The following is a 27254-nucleotide window of genomic DNA, read 5'->3' on the forward strand; positions in this document are numbered from 1 at the left end:
CACACAAAAAGAAAGTCATAATAAAATATGTTGCTGGAAAAAGTGATTCGTTTTTACCATTTCCCAGTAGGACAGCCCAGCATTGCTTTTCCACATGAAGTCTGAACTTAGGGAGGGTTTTGATGCTTCTTATTTCTAGTGACAAAACTGCCAGGATGTCAAATGTCTGTTATTGTTAAATAAGGTTTATACACTTAATCAAGTCACTTGCAATATGACATTTCCTTTTCAAAAGTGACTATTTTTTCTTTCATGTTTATCGTATAGTTATGCTTCCCCCTTTCCTCTTGTGCTATAGCTCTTGAGAAAATGTACTCATTTGTCCATTGGAGGTTTTATGTGATTGCTTCCTAGCTTTGTGTAAAGGTTGGGGTTTCTGATATTTAATGGAGATGTGAGGGTGCAGTATTGTTTGTTTTCTTCCTTGTGTGCTCAGCTGCTTCAGCTTGACTTAGTTACAAAAACTGGGAAATTCCAACACATGCCACCAATGTGTTACTTCAGCCTGGCACTGTCTGAATGTTTTTGAAGAACTGTTACCTAGTTTAATTAGTAAGGCTGTGTGTACTGTAGTAGAGTGAATAAGTTTGAACTTAATTGCATTTAGACTTCAGTGAAGTTGCACTTTGAACATCCCAAAGCCTTTTCTGTTTTAGCCTGTGAAAGAGCTCAATAATCTTCAAATTTAGGACAGATCTGTACATCTTTATTGTGCTTGCTTCCTTCCTGTGGCATATGGTAGTGTCCTATGCTCTCCACCCAAAGTGACTAAATTGAAAGTCTGAAAGCAGATGATAGTAATTTTGCCACAAAAAACAGTTTAGAAAATTCAATGGCTTACCTATCGATTCTGGAATGACCTGCCTCTGTAACTCTCATTGCAGGATTGTGAATTTGACCCAATGAAGTACAACAGCATTATTGAATGTGAGAAGCCAAATAATGACCTCAACAGGTTTCGTGGTTACATGTAAGTATGTTATTATTTTGTATTTTTTTTATTTTCAGGTAAAATTGTTGATTTTATTGTTTTAGATTGACGATTGTGGTTGAGCATTTTTAGTTCCTTGCTGTGAAGAAACTAATCTGTTAAGTTGTTGACTTGCATTCACCAAAATGATTTTCATAAAACTTTAAATTATCACTGAATGTTACTAATAATTTATTCATTTATTCCCTTGTTTGTTTTTGGTCAGCTGAAATGGAAAAAGACAAGTGATATAATATGCAGTCCTAGTGTGTCTCGGAATATACTGTCAGTATGGCTCGCTTAAAATTATTTGTGGGTTCAGCACTGTAATTCTCCAGTAGGTGACATGTCATCCAGACCCATTTCATTGCAAGATAGAAGGGATTGGAAACTGCATGTTAGAAAGGGCTTTTACTGATGGAATTGTCTGACCAACCCATCAGACCACACTTACTCTAACTACCCAGCTCTACAATAGCGCCCAATAATCCTCCTCTGGGAGAAAGCAGCTTTGTGTAATTAGACTGTTATTACATAAATGTTAGAATCTGGCAATCCTATTAATATGTTAAATCTATGTAGCTTGGCAAGCCTCAAAATCAGCTGATCGCCAAATGATTATGACATTTGTATTGTGGTTTGATGGGACCCAGATGCCTACCACCTCCTGTTCGCCTTCTGTTGCCAGGTTACTGTGGAGTACAGTGCTGGCTTCGTGCAGGATGGTTTGTCACAGACATGTTTTATTACATTACGGTCAGCGGCACACAGGCTAATCAGGCCTTGAGAAATCACTTTGTATCTGCAAGCGTGCTTCACTTGATGGTTGGGCAGGCTGTGAACCATGGAAAACACTTATCGGGGATGGGTACATACATATTAATCCCTAATGGCTGAAATTTTACAGTCTACCAGTCTTTAAAGTGTACAGCTCAGCCCAGATTTGTAAACATGCTGACCCGGTAAAACAGAGCCTTGTGACCAAGACGATTAAACAAGAATGATGCACAATGCAAGTCTCGATCATTGTACGGTTCTGTTTCATGCGCTGATTCTGATCTAAGCTTTGCCTGGAGGATGGGATTGTAATAAAGTGTTAACGTAAAACTCTGTCATTCGACATCAGTCAGTTACCAATCAGTATCTGTCAGTTCATTTCATTTGCATGTGCTTTTTAATGTTTGCGTGGAACTAAGAGCTTTCTACAATCATGTATTCATGGCGCCCTTTTCTTTGAGGTTATCAAGGGGTCAAGGAGAAAGCCCCAGGTAATTTTAATGTCTGCCTTTTTTATTTGCCTCAGCTTCTGTTCTGTTTTTACAAGATTGCTTGTAAGAGATTTCAAGCATGTTTATGTTTATTGTAAGTGCAGTGGTTTTAATGCTTCTGTATTTTATTCATTTCATTTTCAGCATTCACAAAAGTGGAAAGAGAGATGGGCTTTACAAGGATAACCTCTTGCTTCGAGGATGCACTATTAGAAACACAGAGGAGGCTGTAGGAATAGTTATTTATGCTGGTAGGTGTTCACAGTATCAAGCTTCAACCTATTGTAATTAGACATTAGTTAATTGACCTTTATATCTATATACATATTTATATCTATACATCTGCTCTTTTTCATACAATACATTAACACCAATTTTGTATACATGTCATTTCAGGAAAGGATTTTCTGTTCAGTGACAACTGCTTTTTTAATACTGTAGAGATGAAACCTACGGTGCTTTCAGTGATTTTATCGGGCATAATTCGTTGCTTCCACTTAACTGTTTGGCTCTCCGATTTTCCTAAAACATGCATTTCATATCTATTTAATGAAGGAATAATAGCATTTTACACCATTTGTTTTTCTCTGTTCAGATCCGGCACGTATCTGTATAATGAAATGAGTTTGATCAAATATATTTCCATACATTTAGCTAGGGAAACATTTAGGTCATACCTGATCTCTGTGTTTTAGCATTCATTAGCAGAGAATATGGCGTGTAATCCAAATAACATTGACAAAAAAAAAAAACAATTGGTGTTCATTTATCAAGGTTGACCTATGTATAAATGCACAGTGTGAATTCAATGTTGAGCAGAGGAATGCAGGAACCTTTTATATCTAGGTGTTGATGGTTTTTGTTCTTTCTAGAAAAATATATCTAAAAATAGAACTATTTTATGAGGCCTATAATATTTTATGAATTCCTCGCCTTCCATAGGTCATGAAACTAAAGCAATGCTGAATAACAATGGACCCCGGTACAAGCGCAGCAAGCTGGAAAGGCAAATGAATATTGATGTCTTTTGGTGTGTTATCATACTTGTTGTTATGTGCCTGTTTTCAGCAATTGGTAAGTTTCAGTTTTTTGAGAAATGGTTCCGACATCCATTTTTAAAATGTTACTAGCTATGAAAGAGCCCTGTGTTCAAAATAATCTTCAGTTGGCAACATCACTGTATTTTTTAACTAATTTGTTTTAATTGTCTTTTGATAATTTGTTGCCATGTAGTTGTCATATTTATCATAAAAGGACTGTTATTTCCCCCCTACAGTGTTCTAGCAATACATTTAAGAATGACTGATCTTTTTTGATGCCACCTTCATTTTCTTCAGGTCACGGTCTGTGGGTGTATCAATACGGAGACAAGCGGCCAGTGTTTGATGTCTTGAGTCCTGAAGGAACTGAAATGTCTCCTGCTCTGTCTGCTATATACCTGTTCCTAACCATGATCATTGTTTTTCAGGTAAGGTGTCTATCAATGAATTAAATTCATGTAGTTTAATGGAAAGCTAAGTTTTTTTTTTTTTTTTTTTTTTTTTTTTTTTAACTGGAACCTTAATTACGCCAATAATGATGAAGGCAGACCTGTAACCAGTGGAGTAATACACTATCTCCTAAAAACGTACGCTATCCCCTAGCAGTAATAGCTCTGTTTCAGTGGTTCTCAAAGTGATTGCTAGGCGCCCCCCAATTTTTTACAACCAGTACTTCTGTGCAAAGACTATGAATTATAACACCAATTTCTTTGTTTTTCATTGCAGATCTTAATTCCCATCTCTCTGTTTGTGTCTATTGAAATTGTGAAAATATGCCAAGTGTATTTCATTCATCAAGACATGGACTTGTACGACGAGGAGACGGACTCTCACCTCCAGTGCCGGGCCCTTAACATAACCGAGGACTTGGGGCAGATGCAATACATCTTCTCTGATAAAACTGGCACTCTCACGGAGAACAAGATGGTGTTCCGGAGATGCACAGTGATGGGAGAGGAGTATTCTCATGATGCCAATGGTGAGCTTGCTGTGAACTTTTTCATGTGTATTCTGCTTTTAAGTGTAGTCCCTCAAATGAGCCAGGTGGTTTACTTGTAGCGCTTTTCCACCGACATGGTGCTGGTGCTGGTGCTGGTGCTGGTGCTGGTGCTCGGCCTGGGAAACAGATGATCTTTTTGCGAACTGGCCTGCATTTCCACCGGTTTGGGAACCGAATGCTGACGTCACTGGATGTGGGCATTCCCAAGCACGGAGTAGAAGTCGATAAACGCACGGCAATAATAATCACCATGGCAGACTACGTCTTTGAAACATTATATTAAGGGATTTACACCGATTTGCTATTTCAGACACTTTTACTGTATGGAATACAATACCCGTTAGAGTTAACATGCATTTGTCACCGTGCATACAGTTAATTTATGAATCTACTTTGTATGAGTGGTTACAGTTTTATTCATTTTGTGTCGTATTTTTACTTTTATTCTTGTTTAAAAAACTGACTGACTATAGGCTAGCCTGTTGACTATGAATGCGGCTTGTTTTGGGGTATTTGCGGCGCAGTCGTGGGCAAATCCATAAACTGTCGGACGATCTCGGGTGATGTTAATGGTTTGATGGGAAATTCTGCTTATTGATGATGTCTGTGATGATAGTCCCAAATCATTGTTGCATTGTCCCTGTTGCTAGACACTGCAACAATGCTCATATGTTTTGAAAGTCGCCCTGGATAAGAGCGTCTGCTAAGAAATGCATAAGAATAATAATAAAATGTCGGCACGCTTCCAGATTAGGCACCAGCTCTGAACCGGCACAGGCACCATATCGTTGGAAAAGCACTTGGATTATGAGGAGTGTGCTACAAAGTCCCCAGTAACAAAATGAGAAATGAAAGTATCAATGTATTGTCAGGGTTGAGATCTAGAATTAAAAAAAAAAAGCCATCCTGTGTTCCCAGTGGCACTACCTTTGACCAATGGGGTTACGAACTGGCCTGTGGAAATCGGGTAATTTACTAGCAAATGTACTAGCAATACCTGAGATTGCTGGGTAGAATACAAAATCTGCTCGAGTTGGTGTCGAATGACCCCTTTCTTTCACAGCCTCTTCCCTTGTGGGAGATTGGTACAGCACCTTGGTTTAACTTGGGTTTTGATTAAAGGAAGTTATATGTGCTGTACATGCTTTAATCTCTGATTCCTGATCAAAAGAATACTAATTGTTTAAGTGCTTATATTTTAACTATTTCCATCAAAGCTGGTTTATGTTGATCTAAATTTAGGGGTCTACTGTATTATCTCATAGAAATACTGGTGTCTTGGATGCCTGTGTCAGATGTTTTCTGTAGACTTGGATCTGATTGCAGAGGAACGATATGCAGAATCTTAAAAAGGGGAACACATGGACCCGTCCATCTGTTGAATAAATCTACAGTAGAGTTTGTATTGTAGCTTTAGGGAAAATAGTAGCTAAATAAACCATGAATGCATTGAATAAACTATAAGACCATATTTAGAGTTTGCTATAAATACTGTCTGAACGGAAAGCTAGTATTTTTCTGGCAGAATATTAAAGGTAATTTTAAAAATAAAATCCTGAATATGGATTTTTAAAGATGTGTTACTCCGGGAGATAGAAAAAATAAAGACTACTGTGCATTCCAGTATAGATAGCATTTCCAGTCATCTTCATTACAAAGCTATGAACTTTTAAATAAATGATATATTGTATATTTATTTCTGTATGCATTTATATTCTTAGGTAGGTGTTTTTATGTCAATGTTCTGTGTTAAGCTTGTTAAAAATGCAATTAGCTTTTGCTGTTGTGTAAATTACAAATACAATACAAAAAGAAAAATGTTTCATAGAAATATACCAAATAAACCAACTAATTATTGTCCTCAAGATTTCTTTGATGTACTTTATGTATCTTGGGCATTAAATATCAATTCAACAAAGAAACTTGAGAACATCTGTATGCATCTCAAAACAGCTATACATCACTCTTCATCTTGACACTTGGGCATGTCTCCCCCTCAGCGAGAAGACTGGCAATGTACCAAGAGGCGGACTCTGAAGAGGAGGAGTGCACGTCCAGGGGCGGGACGTTGCCGCGGAGGGACAGCGTGACGAGCCATCACAGCGCCCGCGTCGTCCACAGGACACAGAGCACCAAGTCCCACCGCCGGACGGGCAGCCGTGCTGAGGCCAAGAGGGCCAGCATCCTCTCCAAGCACACGGCCTTCAGCAGCCCCATGGTCAGCCTCCTCATACCTGCTCCCTTCAACTTTATCTCCATATCTGGTAGCTTGGTCAAGCAAACAGTCCTTCAGAACACATTATTACATTAATTACGTTAATTACATTAACATCACAAATTAAAAACTTGGTTAAGATTGTGCATTTCCAAGTTGGTGAGGGAGCTAATTTTATATTTGAGATGTATAACAAAATATTCATACACACACGATAATGCATTACAGCTTGTGTTGGTGGGGAGTCTTAAGAGATGAGAGAGCAGCTCGGTTTCTTTGTCCATAGTACTCTAATCTGGATTTTTGTATGTGATTGAGGCAGGTTTAATCCCAGACTTCCTGAAATAAATGGCTAATTAATGCATCCCACGTGACTTCCAATCCAGACATTTATTGTTCATTTGTTTTTCTGTTTCTGTGAATGATGTAGTAAAATTGCAAGAACTCCTGAGATGTGTGAAGGACTGTATGCTAAACGTCGATCAATACTGTAGATACAATACTTTTATTCCTTGCACAGGAGAAGGACATCACTCCTGACCCCCAGCTCTTGGACAAGGTGAATGAATGTGCCGTCCAGATGGACTCCATGCGAAGTCATGGCCAGCCTTTGAGCCAGCTGACCTCTGAGCTCTCGGACATAATCGACTTCTTCATTGCTTTGACAATCTGTAATAATGTTGTCGTGTCCTCCCCAAATCAGCCGAGGCAAAAGGTGAGCAAAGTAGATTTCTTCTTCTGTGCCTTTGTTTACTTTGCTTTTACTTAAAGCAGTGATGTGATCCTCTTGGGAATAGACTGCATTAAACTAAGATATCCTGCACAGCCTATTGTATGGTCCCAGGAACAGACATTGTCATGAAGCACTGTTAGAGAAATCATAGCTGTTCAAGCCCAGCCTCTTCCCAAAACTATGATTCTTGACATATTAACTCAGACCATCGGGCTATCACTCCTGGGAGGGCTATTCCTCATGGATGCCTTCTGAATGGAGAGTCTGTTATTAACTTGTTCATTAAAAGCTTCAACCTTGTGCTGCTGACACAGATTTCTTTATTTTTTGTGGACATATACTGCAATAAGAAGTACTACTATTATTGAGAGGACGGTACATAGTTTATTACCCTTTTTCTACCTGCGTAGGACATTAGCTACTGAATCAGCAACTTTTTTGCAGTGGTAATCTTGACGTCCTGTACTACCTTTTCTGTGTTTATTTATCCATTTTACCCCCCCCCCCCACACCATCCTGCTTCACACATTATGCTGAGTTTCCATTTCATCAATAGCTGGTAAATCCTAATAATTACGTCTGTGCCCTGTGAGTTTTTTTTTTTTTTTTTTTTTTCTTTCTTGTCAAATGGAGTCAAACTTTTGACACTTTTAGCTAGCATTGAAGATTGCTTTCATTCTCCTTTCTGTCTTTCGCTCTATAGCTTATACTACAACTTTGTATTTCCACACTTTTCTCCTTAGGTGCGGATGAGGTTTGAGCTGAAATCTCCAGTGAAGACTATCGAAGACTTCATCAAACGCTTCACCCCGAGCCGCCTGACGTCCGGGTCCACCAGCAGCAGCTCCTCCAGCCTGGTCACCAGCCGGTCAACACACAAGACGTCCAGCGTCCTCTCCTCGCCCTCCGCAGAGAGCACTTTAATCAGACTGGAGGAGGAGCTGCCCCATGCCCCCCACGTCCTGGAAAGTGCCCTCGGCTCCGCCCACCTGGGCCTGGAGGCAAAGGCCTGCCCCTTGGAGGAAGGCGAGCTACGCTATGAGGCGGAGTCGCCCGACGAGGCGGCCCTCGTCTATGCCGCCAGGGCCTACAAGTGCTCCCTGGTGGGCAGACTTCCTGACCAGGTCACGGTGGAGCTGCCACACCTGGGCAAGCTGAACTTTGAACTCCTGCACACGCTGGGCTTCGACTCCACCAGGAAGAGGATGTCAGTGGTGGTCAGACACCCGCTGACGGACCAGATTGTTGTTTACACCAAAGGAGCCGACTCGGTTGTTATGGACCTCATTAAGCCGTGCTCTACAGGTGAGATGTTATTTTACCTTTGAAAAGGTGTGATAGTGAGAGACCCTGCGAATAGGAGCTAGAACAAATATGAAACGGAAAATAATATAGTACATTTCATAGCTCCATTGTTTGCCTTTAAAAAATGACTCTGGATGAGAAATGAAACGTGTCTGGCAGTTCATAACCTTGACATACTGTTGAGTTGTTGGCTGTGATGATATGATATGACTTTGCCAGCAATACAAAGATTAGAAGCAATGGGTTCTATAAGGCTGCCATTCTGAACTGTTAACAGTAGTCATAATAAAATTTGCATACTTGTAGAGAAATCCCAAAACAACCCATAGATAACCGTATAAGACTGCCTACCGTGGCTTATTCAGAACTATCAAATGTATTCTGTTTATTCATTTGTTCAGAACTTTTATTTTTTTCTAATTACTCTTAGTTGCCTAGCTGCCAGGATTGGTCAGGGCCTAGTGTTGTTCATATTCCTAACAGGTTCAGCATCTGTTCACCATGTACAAAGTACAAAAATGCGATCACTTAAATTATTAATTAATCCTTTGTAAATGTGGCGTGTCAATGCTGTTATGGTAACTTTAGGGTGTGGTTAATTTCCTGAATGTGCCATTTTGAAGATTAAACCTCGCCTTGGCTCTGTTCATGTTTTTGTTTTAGGCATGTGCTTCACTTAGGCCAATTGCATAGTCTACTTTTTTTTTTAACCTATAATAAAGAAAAATAAAGCGCCTTTGCATAACTCCGTAATATAATGAAATACTGCATTATCTCCGACATTTCTGTCTACACAGAAAATGTCCTCTATTTTGTGGGTCTTTTTGATAAAGAAACTTCCAACTTGAACATTTATTCACAGACCTGATGTAAGATAAGCAGGTTGAGTACGGGCCTGCTACTGCTGCTGAACTTTTGTATAGTTCAAGCAGTTAAGTATACATAACATTCCCTGGATAGTTAGCCCTTCAGAAAGCATGCTGTCAAGGCAGGGATTTTATGATTTTATTTTACAAATGTGGCCTCCATGTTTCCAAATGACAAGCCTTTAAAAGAAAGATCCCCATATATAGTTATGAATAGATGTACAGTATGGTTATGAATGTTTGTTGCATGTAAAATTTCTGCCCTCAAAAAAACCTACATCCTCATATAAACACAGTGGTAAGTGATCATGCTTAGGGTGTTACATTTGATTCCCGGTTTCCTCTAGAATAATTGTATTTAATATGCAAATAGGGGGGGAGTAATTTATTAATGGAAACAAATTGAACAAAGCATGCACATTTTCAATTCAAATTAATAGAAAAACTTGCTGTTGGACTTGAGAAATTCATGTTTATTCAGTGCCTCCATGTCTCAAGTGAAAGAGCTGTTTAGAAAACATCCCAGTTTTGCCTCCCCCTCCCCTGGAGGGCAAATGAGAAACCCCACCTGCAGCTCCGCTGTCCTTTCCATGGGTGTTGTACTTTCACAGAAATACTAGGGAAGCCAACACTGAATTGTCAGGAGACCTCCCTTCACCAGAAAGTTAGGAGGGAAAGAAAAACATTAATTATAATGAGCTAGTCTCCCCTCATATTACAGAACCATTATAATGCCTCCATTCACCTTCTATTATGAAATTAGTAAATGTACAATGCAGAATACATATATTAGCCTTAATTACTCTCTAGACTCCTGTCCCTGTGTAAGAAGTGTCTAAATGTGTATTTAAATGATGTAACCCATTTCATGTCTACTCGGCGTCGAGCTTGTCAAGATGGGTGGAAACCTTGCAGTCCAGCATACATTTCCTGTTCTGTAACCTTCGTCGTGTGAAGGCTTTAGTGTTCCTGAAATGTTTCCAAATTCTAGGAGTGTGAAAAGATTCCACTGTTCTTTTTTCTAAAAATATACCCCAAAAAACTGGCAGTACTTTCCCGCTATAAAGTAATATGAAGCTAGAAGTCGTCCTGCATTGCTACGAAGGCCAAACATTTCCAAGAAAGTGGATAAATACAGGATAAGTTGCCATCAATGTATGCTTTTCATCTTTTAAAAAAAAATTATACAGTATTTGCTTTCATTAGACATCTGTGATGTTAATGATGTTATGGTCTTGAACCCCAAGTCTGTTTATTCTAAAAGTGGTTTCCTTATTCCATTTGAAATGCACATAACAAACCATTGCCTTACAGTAAAATAATGTTTAGAAAAGTGTTTTTTTTGCCTTTGCTTTATGTTTGGTAACAATGTAATTTGGCATTCATAAACTATTTTATAATTTTAGAAAACCCCATTTTAGTTTCCATATCTTTTTTTTTTTTTCTCTCCTGGTACTGGGGACCCCATGCCCTGTTTCTTGTTCTAGCTTACCTCTCTATTACTTTTATTATTATTATTAATAATAATAATAATAATAATAATAATATTTTATTTTTTTCTTGGCAGATGCCCTTATCCAGGGCGACTTACAACATAAGTGCAAGTACTAGTAGGGTACTTAATTGAACCCTAATTTAACTAATCATTTGACTAATCTGAGATCTTAAAATATCTTTAACAGGTTTAGAGTTCATGTTAAATATGAAACTGTAGATGGAAATTAGTACAATCGAGGGAGGGTTCAAATAAGTAATTTGAGAGCTCGAAAACCACCAGGGCATGGGGTCCCCAGGACCAGGATTGAGAACCAGTGGCTTCAGTGGCTGAACAGCTGTTAATATGGCTCTGGGTTGAACAAATCTTAGCACAGAAACCAGTCTTCCAAAGAAGCATAAATGCACATAATTCCTTCATATGCCCGTCTCTCTCAAAGAGCTTATCATCCCTAGCTGTTTATTTTTAGTGCTAAGCTAGATCATTACATTGTTTCCTGGCAGTCAAAATATCCCCAATGTAGTTAGTTCGTGTTTAAAAAAAATATATATATAAATTTAATAATATAACCACATCAGTCCTTATGATATTCTTTGGAAATTCAGTGTTCCATGCTAATCAGATATTTGTGAGGAATGTATTTATTGCACAAAAGCTATTCACAATTGATCGTATAAGCACACCAATCTTATCTCACAAAGGTGGCAATGAGCACATGCAAATATTAGATAATGTTTGCATTGTCTTCACAGATGATACCAAAGGTAAACGGCAAAGGAAAATCCTGACTAGAACCCAACATTATCTGAACTTGTATGCTGCTGATGGCCTCAGGACCCTTTGTATTGCTAAAAAGGTAACTGGTTTTACTGGTGAACATGATCGTACACATGATAGTTTTTAGTCTAGGAAGTAAAACAATCTCGTATATACTGGAATTTTGTACTGTACTGTACGGTTACATTTTGGGTGAATAAGTGGATACATGAACATTACATTATAAAGAGGAACACGTTTGTCATGAAAGTCCACTAGTCATTCTGAACACTTTTCCATAGCTTGACATAAATTATCACCTACAAAATTAGTCTTCAGTTGTGACTTTCACTGTGTCTGCTTATTTCAGGGTGTTAATGCATGCCCTGTTATTCACATTTTACTGCTTAAGATCATCATTTTCCTACATTTGCTTTCCCATTCTAGAGAAGATGCCATGTGTAGTAATATGGCAAGAAATAATATTTTTCAGCATCTTGCCTAGTTTCTCAAGAACAGTTCTTCCTGTTCTTCATATCCCAGTTTTAAATATCTTTCCATCAGATTTTTGTCCAGAATTCTTTAAACTCGGAATAAATCTTTAACCGGTTTTAAACAAGTAATGTTTTCATCCCCAGTATGTTTTTCGTTGTCCTCTGTAAGTCAGTTCATGTTATTTAATGCAAGTAATCTTAACTGAATTATTCTAGGTTTCTTTAATATATTCGTTATATTTTAAGGTGATAGTTAAATAACAGAGAAGCCATTTTCCGCCCACATGCTGAAAAATGTGGCTTTCCCAGCCGTCTCCCCAGGGCTCGTCGTTTCCATTTGCACACGACGGCAGTCATTCACAGTTTTCTGATTCTACTTTTGTGCGTTATTGCCCTTCAGGTCCTCAGTAAAGAAGAATATGCAGGCTGGTTAAAAAGTCATTTGGAAGCAGAAAGTGCTTTTCAGGGTCGTGAAGAATTGTTGTTTCAATCAGCTCTACGTTTGGAAACAAATCTTCATCTTTTAGGTAAGCACATTGTTAAGCGGTATACCTGGCTGCACACTGCATGAAATTATATCTCTTATACAATAAGAGACCCCCTTCACACAATGTGGTCACGACTTATTATAAATCAATAAGGATTAGACACGAAGATATCTTTACAGAGGGAAAAATTTAACTTCTCTTTTCGTTAAATATGACAACCCCCCTTCTCTCTTTGTAAAAATGGTTTGGTCCAGGATCCACTGTAACTGACCTACCAACAGTAGCCAATCTGTGTTATCATGCTAGTTAAACTTAAGGCAACTATTTGTTAAAAATGAATGTATATCCCGTGAAATTGTGTCCTGAAACGTCATTGATAAATGCATTTTAAATACTAATGTTGTGCATGAAATTACATTCATACACAAAGTAAAAAATACTACTCTGTGATTGGCTGGTTTCTCATATATGATTATAATTTCAATTGTTTTGGTTCGATGTTTTATTATACAGGGTTTTTATGCTACGTAACCCCAATGTCATTATTTGTATTTTATCCTTCAATATGTAGTGTTTAAATGTTTTTGCTTTCTTTGTTGATTTTGAAATGTTATTTTTCATGGGACTTTAGGTGCAACTGGAGTTGAAGACCGTTTACAGGATGGGGTACCAGAAACTATTGCTGCGCTACGGAAAGCTGGTTTACAAATATGGGTGCTAACGGGTGACAAGCAAGAAACCGCCATAAACATTGCTTATTCCTGCAGACTTCTAGACCCTGAGGAAGAGATTATTACTCTGAATGCAGAGACGCAGGTGAGTGGATTGCAGAAGTACACAGTGCTTTGATCTGGAAATTGAAGTGCGTCATGATTTTTCCCCTGTGCTGCATACTACACGCAGGACTGCATCCTTTTGTCCTTGAATTTAGTCCATCCATCTTCTATTGGTGATGTATAAAGAGCTGTATAGGAATGTTACAACAGGGGCCCACATGATTACTGAATCTCTCTGAATTGAGAACTTTAAAGTAATTTATTTCCATCATTGTCTCCTTGCTCCAGGAAGCATGTGCTCTACTGCTGGATGAGAGTTTACACTATATCCAATCCAAGTTTCTCGGCAGCACACCAGACCATGCAGCTAGGATCTTTGAGGAGGATTTTGCCGCTTTTGAAATGCCCCCCACCTCCACCTTTCTGGTCCATCGCCTGGGCTTGGTCATCGATGGCAGAACGTTGGCCTATGCTCTAGATAAAAGCCTGGAGGACAAATTCCTTGCTGTGGCCCGCAGCTGCAGATCAGTGCTGTGCTGTCGGTCCACCCCGTTACAGAAGAGCATGGTGGTGAAACTGGTGCGCAACAAACTCAAAGTGATGACCTTGGCTATAGGCAAGTATCTCTGTGGCCCTGCATACACTGAGAAATGGTTGAAAGGTGATCTTTTAACCTCAGTAGATGATGGAATGCTTTTAATATTAGTATTGCTTAGCTTTTATATTTTTCCTTTTTTTATTTTATTTTTTCTGTGTGGCTTTGGAAAAAATAAAAACCTTCTCTGTAGGTGTAGCTGAAAAGCTAAAAGTATATATTCCTCAGATGGGGAAGAAAAAAGCTGTAGGACCCAGCACGAGACTACTAAACCGCAAATCAGTTACTCTGCCTTGAAGAGAGCATTTTATCCAGGGCAATTTATGGCATCTTTGGCATGCAAAGTGGATTGTTAAAAATATGCCTCATAAATGTCAGGGCTGTAAAGTGACGGTTTAACAGCTTACTGAACTCTAACCTTGTGTGTCAGGTTTTTCAAGGCCATGCACTTTTCCTAATTGGCTAAACCCCATTGCACAGCTGGGGAAGCCCTCTCCATTTACCCTAGAGTAAGGGCATTTATATTAAAGAGAGGTGGTTTAAGGACATGGCAAAACCCTAGAAGAAAGGTATTTTACATGTGTGAATATTCAATTTTTTAGATGCTTTTAAAAATTTGATGGCAGAACAGAACTCGGCAATATAAACGTGATTTCTTAGGCTCCTGTATGCCTCTGATTAAAACAAAATATACCAAGAATGTTGAGAAGGTCCAACAGCCCAAAAGTTAATGGTTCATCAGTAGTTTGAGGCACTAATAGAGCTGGGTAAAATAAATTTGTTCTTGGAAATTCACTTCACGGCTTTTTCAAATATCTGGAAAACCTCAATGCTTTTAAAATACTGCTATTCATAGCACCTAGTTAAACATTCTCTATGCTTAAAGCGATGTTAAATGTTTTGTTCTTATTTTTACTGCCAATGTGCAGCATTTGTGTTTGTGCCACATTATCCACTGAACTGTGTAAGATGTGACGAGTGATTTGAGGTGTTTGTGAGTTTTAAAGCCATCAGTTGGTGATCTGAATCTAGGCTGAAGAACTACGTCAAACAAAAGACTATTGTTATGATGATGCATGGCAGTAGATGTGATAAATCTCAAAACGCTTCTCAGTGGGAATTGGGGATTTTCTGAAAATAAGCAAAGATTTGACAGATGCACTTGCTCAGAATGTCATCGGCTACAAAAATGTGCATCTGTACACATTTCAGGTTTTGTTTTCTTTTAGTAATATCTCAATTTATCTGAAGCACCTTTACTAGAATGGATCATTGAGCAGAATGGAGAAAAATAGTCTTCCTCTGATATGTGCTTCCCTCAAACCATTTTGCAAAGATTCACCAGACAGCATTTTGGAGACATGACTGCTATAGAGCACAGATTTATATGTATACTTTCAGTAACTGGATTTTTAAAGAACACACAAGCAATGCAATGTCTGATGTTTGACCATCATTAAATTAATTCCTCTAGACATCTAAACGCTGGTTCACAGTTTGGAAGAACACTTGCAGTGAGGGGAAAAAAGTATTTGATCCCCTGCTGATTTTGAACGTTTGCCCACTGACAAAGAAATGATCAGTCTATAATTTTAATGGTAGGTGTATTTTAACAGTGAGAGACGGAATAACAACAAAAAAAATCCAGAAAAACACATTTCAAAAAAGTTATGAATTGATTTGCATGTTAATGAGTGAAATAAGTATTTGACCCCTTCGACTTAGTACTTGGTGGCAAAACCCTTGTTGGCAATCACAGAGGTCAAACGTTTCTTGTAGTTGGCCACCAGGTTTGCACACATCTCGGGAGGGATTTTGTCCCACTCCTCTTTGCAGATCCTCTCCAAGTCATTAAGGTTTCGAGGCTGACGTTTGGCAACTCGAACCTTCAGCTCCCTCCACAGATTTTCTATGGGATTAAGGTCTGGAGACTGGCTAGGCCACTCCAGGACCTTAATGTGCTTCTTCTTGAGCCACTCCTTTGTTGCCTTGGCTGTGTGTTTTGGGTCATTGTCATGCTGGAATACCCACCCACGACCCATTTTCAATGCCCTGGCTGAGGGAAGGAGGTTCTCACCCATGATTTGACGGTACATGGCCCCGTCCATCGTCCCTTTGATGCGGTGCAGTTGTCCTGTCCCCTTAGCAGAAAAACACCCCCAAAGCATAATGTTTCCACCTCCATGTTTGACGGTGGGGATGGTGTTCTTGGGGTCATTCCTCCTCCTCCAAACACGGCGAGTTGAGTCGATGCCAAAGAGCTCGATTTTGGTCTCATCTGACCACAACACTTTCACCCAGTTCTCCTCTGAATCATTCAGATGTTCATTGGCAAACTTCAGACGGGCCTGTACATGTGCTTTCTTGAGCAGGGGGACCTTGCAGGCGCTGCAGGATTTCAGTCCTTCACGGCGTAGTGCGTTACCAATTGTTTTCTTGGTGACTATGGTCCCAGCTGCCTTGAGATCATTAACAAGATCCTCCCGTGTAGTTCTGGGCTGATTCCTCACCGTTCTCATGATCATTGAAACTCCACGAGGTGAGATCTTGCATGGAGCCCCAGACCGAGGGAGACTGACAGTTATTTTGTGTTTCTTCCATTTGCGAATAATCGCACCAACTGTTGTCACCTTCTCACCAAGCTGCTTGGCGATGGTCTTGTAGCCCATTCCAGCCTTGTGTAGGTCTACAATCTTGTCCCTGACATCCTTGGACAGCTCTTTGGTCTTGGCCATGGTGGAGAGTTTGGAATCTGATTGATTGATTGCTTCTGTGGACAGGTGTCTTTTATACAGTTAACGAGCTGAGATTAGGAGCTCTCCCTTTAAGAGAGTGCTCCTAATCTCAGCTCGTTACCTGTATAAAAGACACCTGGGAGCCAGAAATCTTGCTGATTGATAGGGGATCAAATACTTATTTCCCTCATTAACATGCAAATCAATGTATAACTTTTTTGAAATGCGTTTTTCTGGATTTTTTTGTTGTTATTCTGTCTCTCACTGTTAAAATACACCTACCATTAAAATTATAGACTGATCATTCCTTTGGCAGTGGGCAAACGTACAAAATCGGCAGGGGATCAAATACTTTTTTCCCTCACTGTAGATATCCATATTGAAAATGTGTGTTAACCGTACACAGAGCAAATAACTGAGGTCAAACTGAGGTGATTTAAAAGGCCAATGTAGTGTAGTTCTTCTCTCTTTGACTTTATTTGTATATCTCTGCTTGAATTTTGCAAACTGGGCATTCTGCTGTCATTGCTGTGTTTGCATTAATCTTGTCTGACTTTCTGAAGGAGAAAACGATAAATGTATTTTTGCTTTGTGTTCCAAATTAATCCCAGGTGATGGAGCTAATGATGTCAGTATGATCCAGGTCGCTGATGTTGGAGTGGGGATTTCGGGACAGGAAGGCATGCAGGTAAGTACTCTTTGTAAAGGATAAGTGGGGGTTGTATGGGGGGAGAAGAGGAGGGAGGAATGTTGGACACAAAATAGATATATGGCTGAGCAATCCAGGGTTATCTTTTGAATTGAGAATACTATGCACAGGGTAGTTGGACAAAGTCCCTGGTGAACAGCAGAAAGAGGCGGAGTCACTGCGCTGTAATAGTTAAAGCAGGTTGAAGGGGGAGGGTCTGCTTGAGTGACAGTACCGTGGCCTACAGGCAGTTTAGTCAGATAATGCATAGGTTCCCATCCCTCTTTGGGTAGTGCTCTCCCTCAGATTACCATTACAGTTTCCATACGGCTGCATCTTGCATACCCACTCAGCCAGAGCAAGTTGCTTCTTGTCAGGCAGTGCTGTTAAAATTATGACGTTGTGATCTGCCCTCAGGGGTACCAGTTGGTGTTAGTCAAAATTGTTCTTGCTTGAAATGCAGCAGATGCTTCCCCCCAGAATAAGTCTTCGGGAAGGTTAATTCCTCCTCTGTCTCAGAACCCACGACACAGAAAATGAAGCTGTCTTGACACCCTTATGAGGGAGAGCAGCAGACATTGGGGGATGGGGGGGTTCGCATCCCATTGAGTAGCATTTCTACACAGTTTTACATTCCAATAGGCGATGCATATTAATGGAGAGCTCCAATTAACCTGGAGGCAAGGTGCTTCTGAAGCCAAACCATCGCACATCTGTTAAAGGCTGTGCATGGGATCGACTCCTGTGTGTAAATGAGCCTGGCTATTAATTTTCATTAATACAATCTCATCTTAATCAGATTGCAGTCAGCTTGAGTAGACAGACTGCTAAGAGGTGCAGTTTTTTATACCTTTCCTCTCACCGGTAAAATGATAAATGATGGCCAATTCTACATGTAATACTTTGCTTTCTCTAATTAACCTAAACTCCTTTTTTCTTCCTGCTGTTTTACTATAGTGTTCATTAACATCTGACGTTTTATGTGGGGGGGTTGGGAGGGGTTGAACCTTTTCATATTTATTTCTATACATTCCAATTTTTCATTTGTGAATTCATCTTAAGTTTCCTGTTACCAACACATCCTACAGTTGTGTATTAACTCGCGTCCATCAGATTTTCTAATTGCTTCCCTATGTTTTCACACCACTTCTCGCATGACTATTTGCAAACTATTATTTTTCACAGTTAGCCATCTTAATTCAATCTTTACAAAAGCAGTGAAAGTGAAGACATGTATATCTTAGAAAGAGACACTAGTGAAATATACACTTATGCACTGTAACCTTTTAATTAAAACAAAAATTTGTCTCCTGAAGGCAGTGATGGCCAGTGATTTTGCCCTCCCGCGCTTCCAGTATCTGCAGAAACTCCTTTTGGTTCATGGGCACTGGTGTTACTCTCGTTTGGCCAACATGATCCTCTATTTCTTCTACAAAAATGCAGTACGTTTTTGACGTTTATCATGAATGTGCATGAAACGTTAACTTAAAGGACCATCAGTCACATAGAAGCAAAATTTCAAGTGTCAGGCTTCACTTTTAGTAAGAGTCACCTTACTGGGGGTTTAAGCACAGATTTGAATTATTTTGTAATCTGCACCTGCATGTCTCAATACTACACAACATATTTGCACCTTAGCATTCAGACTCTGGTCCATAAAAACATGAACCAGATTAATGATTTTTCTTTCTACCTTTTTCTCTCATTACAACAAATACAGCAATAGTTCTTCCTAAGCTAAACCTATATAGGCACTGCCTTGAATTATGGTTAGCCATTTAAAATATGGCTCTGTCTTACTGTTAGTGCCAGCAGTCATGTTAGTTAGTTAGTTAGTTAGATGCATGCTTTACCCTTGCCTCGCAAGGTATTCATCTGTATGGTATCAGTATGGAAGCATTGTGACCTCTCCTGCCAAGCCTGAACAGAAAATTATATCTAATGAAGATGCATTGGTTTTAAAGGGACTTACTGAGGTCCCTGATATGCAGCCTTATTTGTTGTTGTTCTTCATTTCAGATGTTTGTAACCCTCATTTTCTGGTACCAGTTTTACTGTGGGTTCTCAGGATCAACCATGATAGATCAGTGGTACATCATTTTCTTTAATCTGATGTTCTCTGCCTTCCCTCAACTCATCACTGGAACCCTTGACAAAGATGTTTCTCCGGAGATTCTCCTAGAACTACCTCAGCTCTATAGAAATGGACAGAACTCAGAGGTAACTGTGGCCCTGGACACGATATAGGTTCCTGCTTCCTAACTTCAGCTTTTTGAACTGTGAAAACGTATTTCATGCCATTTAAACACAAGTTGATCACAGAATTGACATTAGATTGTAGTTCCTTAAAGAGTAAACTTTGAAGGAAGATGCAATTCTTTTACAATTCTAAAAGGCACTCGTCCAATCAGTGACTCAACATATACGGGCAGATATGTATGTTCTTTTAATTTGGAGGTCTGTTTTCTAAAAGCAAATCAGCTGTACAACTGAACCTTATCATTTCATAAGTGTTTAACCCGTTGTAGTTGCTATTTAGTGTTTATTTAACATTTATATTGCTTTATATATGTACAGAATATAAAGTGTCAGCTGGGTTTAATGGCAAAGCTCTTCATAAACGTCATAAGTTTATTATAAAGAATATACCTTTTGTTTATTTTTAATCAATCTTAATGGTGAGGAGGTATAATTTTACTTTATGTATGTATTTACTTTTCAATAATTACATGAATCTTCCTTTATTCTGTTTGGGTGAACAACAACATTTTCATTACTCATCTGTTCTACTGGCTCTGCTTAATTATGCTTTATTAATGTCTATGGACTGTATTCTCAGACTACGCTCAGTGTATCGAAAACCTAATTGTGTCTGAAAGATCACGTCTGGTCTTGAAGTAGATGTTTCAACCCCTATTGAATGGTCTAATCCTGCGCAATGCTTTTCTTAGTATTCTGATTTTATCTCGTTCTGTCTGCACAGCCTGCATGGAAAAATAAAAGCTTTTTAGTGCATAGTGCTCCGGCTGCAGTGATTCAGTCATTCGAAGCCGTACTGCAGTTTACGGAGGAGCAAGCTTCAAAACCAATTTCAGTACTTCATCTGGTCAGCTGCCATTAGTACAGTAATAAATAACTCCGGGTACAGACCATTGAAGGGGTGTCACGTGCTACTGGCCAGGACTAGAGTCCTAAGTGGTCTAAGAATAGACTTTTGAAGGGGTGGATAAGGACAATCATGGGAATATTTAATCAATGGGGGGGATATGACATTAGCCCTCATAGGATAATTGGCTAGCAAGAGTGGCCTTTTTTCTTAAGCTATTTCCATATTCTTTGTTGTTGTTGTTGTTTTCTATTACACAGATTGTGCTGATTTGTTACCCTGCACTGTAAGGGGACATTTGTGTTTAGAAAAGTGTAATAATTGGAAATGTTTTTTTTTACACTGTGCTGTATTGAGAGCTTAGTTTTTTTTTAATGACTATTTTGTGTTCTGTTTTTGTAGGAATATAAGCCATACATGTTCTGGATGAATATGATTGATGCTTTCTACCAAAGCCTTGTCAGCTTTTTCATCCCTTATTTTGTAAGTGCTGTTTCTCTCGGTGTGCTCAGCCTTAACTCCTGGCTCTGTTCTCCCTCCCAGGTCTCCTAATGAATGTCCCGTGTTTTTTCCAGGCATATGCTGACTCGGATGTTGATTTGATTACGTGGGGGACTCCCATCATCACCATCACACTCTTTACCATTTTGTTGCATTTAGGAATTGAAACCAAAACCTGGGTAAGATGCCATGCCATTGTGTTCCATCTATGCATTGTAAATAACCCAGGCCGGTGCATGTTTTAAAACTATTGCACATTCATATTTCATCCTATCCGGTTAAGTAGCACTCAATTCAACTTGAACAGAGTCATGATTTTGTTCATTCCAAATCTTATGTACTTCATTTCATACATTTTAGTCGCTGCCAGTGTGTTTGATTTCTGCACAATGTATTGGTTTTGTGTTCAATGTATGCATGTTTGTTTTTTGGTTGGTTACTTTGATTTACTGTTTTAAAATGATTTTAGATCTCCTATCTGTTTTATGTTTAATATGAGCCCTTATTTGATTAGCATGATGGATTACACCCTTTGTCTATTTATGTCTTGTTGTAAATGCGGTCTGATATGTTAAACTCTGTGCAGTTCCAGACGTGACAGATTCCTGTGCTGAAAAGACTTATTCACAGCAAATCCCTACCTAAGAGTAAATGTTTCCAAAAGCTAAACTGGCAGACACAATATTCCCAGTTTTCTTGGGAAAATGCTAGTGTCTACTTGCAGGCAGATCTGCCGACTAAAGGCATTCTGGTTAATGCGTACATGGGGGATTCATGTTTTATTCATACATAAATGGGGGAAATCGCATATATGCATGCATGTACGAATGTAGAATATTTACACCCCCTTTTTTCCTATTTTGTTGTCAGTGCCTCAGTTTTTCATGCATCAGATTTTCATTTGGATTTAGGTCGGAGCTCTGACTGGGCCACTCAAGGACATTTACGTTTTGTTCCTTAGCCACTCCAGTGTAGTTTTGGCTGTGTGCTTCGGGTCATTTTCACCTTTCAGCAGGACCTCCCGTCACAGTTTTAACTTTCTTGCAGCGGGCAGCCAGTTTTCTCAAGGACTTTTCTGTACTTTGCTCCATTCATTTTCCCTTCTTTCCCAGTCCCTGCTGATCAGAAACATCCCCATAACACTGCTACCACCATGCTTCACACTAGGGATGGTGTTCTTGGGTGATGCGCTGTATGGGGTTTGCACCAAACAACTTAACATTTAGGCCAAAAAGTACCATTTTAGTTTTGTCAGACCATAAAACTTTGTGCCACAAACTGCAGAATCTCCTGAGTGGTTATTTGTATACTTCAAACAGGATTCATGGTAGGCTTTCTTGAGCAATGGCTTCCCTCTTGACACCCTGTAATACAGGCAAGGTTGTGGAGTGCTTGGGATGTTGTCACATGCACACTTTGACCAGTCTTGGCAATAAAAGCCTGTAGCTCTTGCAAAGTTGCCATTGGCTTCATGGTAGCCTCTCTGATCAGTCTGCTTCTTGCTCAGTCATCCAGTTTGTAGGGATGGCTTGATCTAGGCAGGGTCTTGGTGGTGCCATACACCTTCTGTTAATAATAGTGTTGACCGTGCTCCAAGAGATATTCAAGGCCTGATATTGATATTGATATTTTGTCGTTCAACATCTTTGTCTCAGTGTTCTTTTGAAATCTCCTTGATGCTGGTGGTCGAGTCCTTGCTTTGAAATGCACTACCCAGCAGAGAACCTACAGGAACTGCTGAATTTATTCTTAAATCGCATAAATCGATACAATTTAACACCGGTGGAGGCCACTTAACTTTGTGTGTGATTTTGAAGGCAATTGCTAACACCTAAGCTAATTTAGGACTGATATTACAATGGTGGGTGGACACTTACCAAGCTATTTTTATTTGTCATACATTTTCTACAAATTTCTATAATGTTTTTATTTATTTATAATTTTTTACATTGAAGTTGTGGGATAGGATGTGTGGATACAAGATAAAAGGTAAAAGGTGAATATTTTGAAAGGGGGTGTAAACATTCTATAGCAACTGTGTGTTTGTGCATATTATATAATTATATATTTATTTATTAGACTGTGAACATCAGCTTCATTTTAACTGCTTGCAACAACAGCATGGGTTATTGCAGAATTGGCAGAGGTTTGATTGTGTTTTTACGATTTTTTTATTTTTTTATTTTAGACATGGCTCAATTGGGCCTCCATTGCTTTCAGCATCGTCCTGTTCTTCATGGTTGCCCTCTGCTACAATGCCTCTTGTCCTACTTGCTTTTCTCCATTCAATCCCTACTGGACCATGCAGAAGCTTATGGGGGACCCCACATTCTATGTGCTGTTAATTATCACCCCCATCGTTGCTCTGATGCCCAGGTAGGTGAAGTATCGGTGCCCGCATTGTGCTGTAGGTTGTCTATAGCTGTCAGAAATTATATGAAAAATAACATGCTTGTTTAGTGTGTAGTGCTGTAATGATGGTTCAAATCCATAGAGTATTTTGCTAATTTAAAGTTTTTTTAAGGGATTCCTTTTTTTTTTTACTGGTCTTACCTGAACTGAAATTGATACCAATCATTTCCCTTTCTGTGAAGTCATATCATCTCACCTCCCCCTTTTCTCATTACAAACCTTATGGATATATTTAAATTTGTGTTTTTCCTCAACTGGTGTATTTATTCATGTTTCAGTAATTAGAGAGATCCAGGGTATTATTTTACTGAACTTAAAACCTCATACTGTAAATGTATTTGGACCTTGTTTTAAGAGCCTGTTTGTTTTTACTTTTTGTTTTTCTGGTACCTAACAATTCTGCATGCTGTGTCTTTTAGATACTTCTACAGAGCGTTTCAGGGAACACTATTCCCCAGCCCGGTGCACGTGGGTCGCCAGTTGGACAAGCTTTCCCCCGAAACCCGCAGAAGCATTGTAAGCCAAATCAAAGCCAAAGCCGGAGCATCATTTGGTCCCGTACCTACATTTTATCAGTTTCCCGGACCTTTTCCAAGGGATTACGTTCACAGGACCGAAGAATCCCATTCTTGCAAGAGGCGAGGAAATCCCAAAGACTCTAAACAGCCAGGAACCCCTCTAGCTGCTGCTCCAAATGCGCAGGATGATGAGAGAGACTCTGACTGGACAACAGGGAACTCTTTCGGGGCCGTGCACAATAAGCAGGACAGTGCTGAACCCAAAAGTCCTACAGTTTCAGAAACTGATACTCTGCCTTATTCCAAAGAGACCTCCAGGCCCACTGTGGATTTTGAGCCTCCTTCCTTTGAGGACAATGTGCAGCTCGACTCCAACACTGCAGACTTTAGTTTAGTGAAATGGATAACGTCAACTCCTTTGTTTACCCAGACAGGGCGTGCACTGCAGTCAACTTCATCTCATGTGAGCTTACCAGCTGCAGAGGAAAGCGAGGGGATCTCTCTGCCTTCCAGCAACCAGCACAGACTGGACAATACTGTTGACCCCGACAGGTTAAAGGAGGGCACTCTTGAAACAACGTTATTATGACATATTTTAGACCATTTATTTAAATTTAAATTGCACGCTAGTTGTACAATATTCTCTTTTCATAATTTGAGCATTCTTTTATAAAGATAAAATAGGTACCATATATATTTATAAATGTGTGTGTATATGTATATACATTTAATTACTAACCTCCGTTATTTTAGGTTTCATATCTAAAATTTTCCCCGTTTCTCTTATTTTTGGAGAGTAGAAGGCTTAGGAAACTGGACACGCTCCATTCTCTTGAAAGTTTACAAAGTCCTTTTTTTTCTCATTAGAGACCAGAGGCATGTATTGTGCTTGACTGGAGAAATTCCTATACAGATGTGTTTGGGACTACTTTTGTTTAGTTTTGCCCAATATATAACGCAATGGATATCATTAGTTATTAAAGTCATTAAGAGTTTATTTAATGGCTATGGTATCAGACTCAAAATGGGCATGCAAATTAGTTTTCACATCTTGTTGCATTCCATTTCTGCACAATTAAGTCACAACTAGTTAGCTACTACAGCTTACAGTTTTCTGCTTTTAGAACAAGACCCTTCAAGAGGTCGGTTTTTCAATCCAACATCCACTTGCGATCAGGTGTTTGGTAATTAAAACAAGGGAATGTTAAGAGTGGTACTGAAGTTATAGGTTAATGACCAATCTGTGACCCATAGATAGATGGATAGATAGATATAATATGACTCCATTCCAAAGGAACCAAGTTTGAATTCGGTCACACTTTTGTTTCCTGTTTTTATGATTATGCTGCTCTTTTATTGGTTAAAGGACACCATGTGGTCTATACATGTCAAGTGTTCTTCAATAGATTTTACTGGCCTTATTCACACAGACAATGTATGTGGTTAGTTTAATCCCAGCTGCGGTAATGGCAAAGATTAATTTGACTCTGACGATGTCTGTATTTCCTATTAGAGGATACGTGTTAAGCATATAAATACTGGAATCACTCTTATCTGGGACCAGAGAGCTAGGTACTAGTTTAGAACGACTTCCATGTATGAAAACACTACAACGCAACACTACTACAGTGTCCTTCATGGGCGCTTTTCTCCTTTTATGCGGCGAGAGCGGGTGGTGTGCCTGGAGAATCGGCATGCTCAAATATGCAGGTTACAGAAAATCATACAAGCGCCGGGACCCCGAGGACACGAAGACCGCCGATTCCACGAAAGTGTTGCCTTGGATCACATACTCTGTGCTGACAGCGCTGTTATGGCATTCCTTATAAAAAAAAATTCTTTATATGTATCCCTAATCCCTTGGAAAATTTGAATTAAGGTAACACAACATATCAGGACAGACCATAGCTATATTAATGTACAAATCAGGAAGCTAACTTTTTTTTATTGTCAAATTTATTTTTCTTTTAGCTGTTATATATATATGTGTGTGTGTATATGAATAATGTGTGTGTATATATATTTGTATATGTATATACTTTATTTCTGTGTTCCTGACTACATTTTCAGGACGCTAGACTACTCCTAAATCAAGCTGGTCACATGGTCAGGATGTTGTCTTGTGTAGGGCTGCAGAGAGCTCGATTTTGTTGCTGGTGCACGTCTAATAAATTGTGTGAAGTGAAACGTCATGTACGCTCTCCAAGGCCACCTGACAGATTACTTGCATTGTATTGATATATTGCAAAGGTAAAAATAATCAGCCATAAATTATCATTTGTGATTTTACTTTTTCACAAAAATAAGATGACTGAGAATGCAATATATGACAGATGAAAACCATAACTGCTATTTTAGTGTATGTAGTTGCATTATGCTTTTTTCACAAAATAGGCTTGAAAATACATACTGGATGATACAGCTGGAAGTTCCCGTCACCGGCAGTGTCTCTGAATGGAAGCACTTGCGTTCAGGTGTTTGGTAATGTAATGTACAATCAACATATCTCCTGTCGTCTGCTTGGAACAATATTCAATGTTTTGACGATTTCGCCTTTGGTCTGTAAGGGAGGCTACAATCCCTTCAGGGAGCACAAGAGTTTAGGATTCTTTTTTTGTTTGTTTTTTAACCTAGATTTGCCAAAGGGATTCATGTCTTGAAAGATCTGACCAATAATGCTGCCTGCTTTGACGTCTCTCCTTCATCTGAATTTCTACATTAGGAATTCAAATCATCTTCAGAATGTAGTTAAATAGTTATAATAAAATACTTAGTTTACTGAATTATATGCAGATATGTTAGCATATGTTAAAGAACGTTGTTCGGAACAATACCTTGTTTTGTAAGATGCATAAAAGAAGCCATAATTTATTTTCCAATTTACTGACCTGCTGGTCAGTTGAGTTGCATATATTTTTACAGAACAATATTATGTGCCTGAACACTGGATGCAGAATCTTGATTAAAACAACACTGCCTTACTTGATGGTGTCTGTGCTTATTTTGTTAGCTATTAAAGATTACCGATTTGTGAACCCACACACAGTTTCCTACAAATGTAACTTAAAACTTCATCAAGTGTAACTGAAACATAAAGATGTTCAAGTTAAAAGGTTTGACTATCAAATGCGTCAGACAATTGACCTGTTCTCCAAGCCGCCGCACCATCCCGGTCGCTCTGCCGTGTATTCCTGTGTGGCCACTGGCTTGCGGATGGGCTGACCTGCGCTGACCTTCTTGTCTATGACATTTCCTAGGCACAGTGGTCATAATTGCACGCTGAAATGCAGTCG

At 39.2% G+C, this 27254-nt stretch overlaps 1 protein-coding gene across 1 annotated transcript in view; it reads left to right on the forward strand.

Moving 5' to 3' along the window:
• Positions 1-26942, forward strand: part of atp10a (ATPase phospholipid transporting 10A) — a 41637-nt gene extending 14695 nt beyond the window's left edge. Inside the window, exons 3-21 of the mRNA XM_066706100.1 lie at positions 885-970; positions 2383-2489; positions 3181-3312; positions 3576-3706; positions 4005-4257; positions 6279-6496; positions 7014-7208; positions 7970-8531; positions 11645-11748; positions 12543-12669; positions 13262-13446; positions 13695-14022; positions 17348-17424; positions 18741-18866; positions 19444-19644; positions 20933-21013; positions 21106-21210; positions 23220-23407; positions 23863-26942. Coding sequence (XP_066562197.1) covers positions 885-970; positions 2383-2489; positions 3181-3312; positions 3576-3706; positions 4005-4257; positions 6279-6496; positions 7014-7208; positions 7970-8531; positions 11645-11748; positions 12543-12669; positions 13262-13446; positions 13695-14022; positions 17348-17424; positions 18741-18866; positions 19444-19644; positions 20933-21013; positions 21106-21210; positions 23220-23407; positions 23863-24550 — 3894 coding nt within the window. The 3' untranslated portion in view covers positions 24551-26942. The remainder of the gene's footprint in view (positions 1-884; positions 971-2382; positions 2490-3180; positions 3313-3575; positions 3707-4004; positions 4258-6278; positions 6497-7013; positions 7209-7969; positions 8532-11644; positions 11749-12542; positions 12670-13261; positions 13447-13694; positions 14023-17347; positions 17425-18740; positions 18867-19443; positions 19645-20932; positions 21014-21105; positions 21211-23219; positions 23408-23862) is intronic.
• Positions 26943-27254: the final 312 nt, after the last annotated feature.

The sequence above is a fragment of the Amia ocellicauda genome, chromosome 6, assembly GCF_036373705.1.
Source record: "Amia ocellicauda isolate fAmiCal2 chromosome 6, fAmiCal2.hap1, whole genome shotgun sequence".
NCBI lineage: Eukaryota > Metazoa > Chordata > Actinopteri > Amiiformes > Amiidae > Amia > Amia ocellicauda.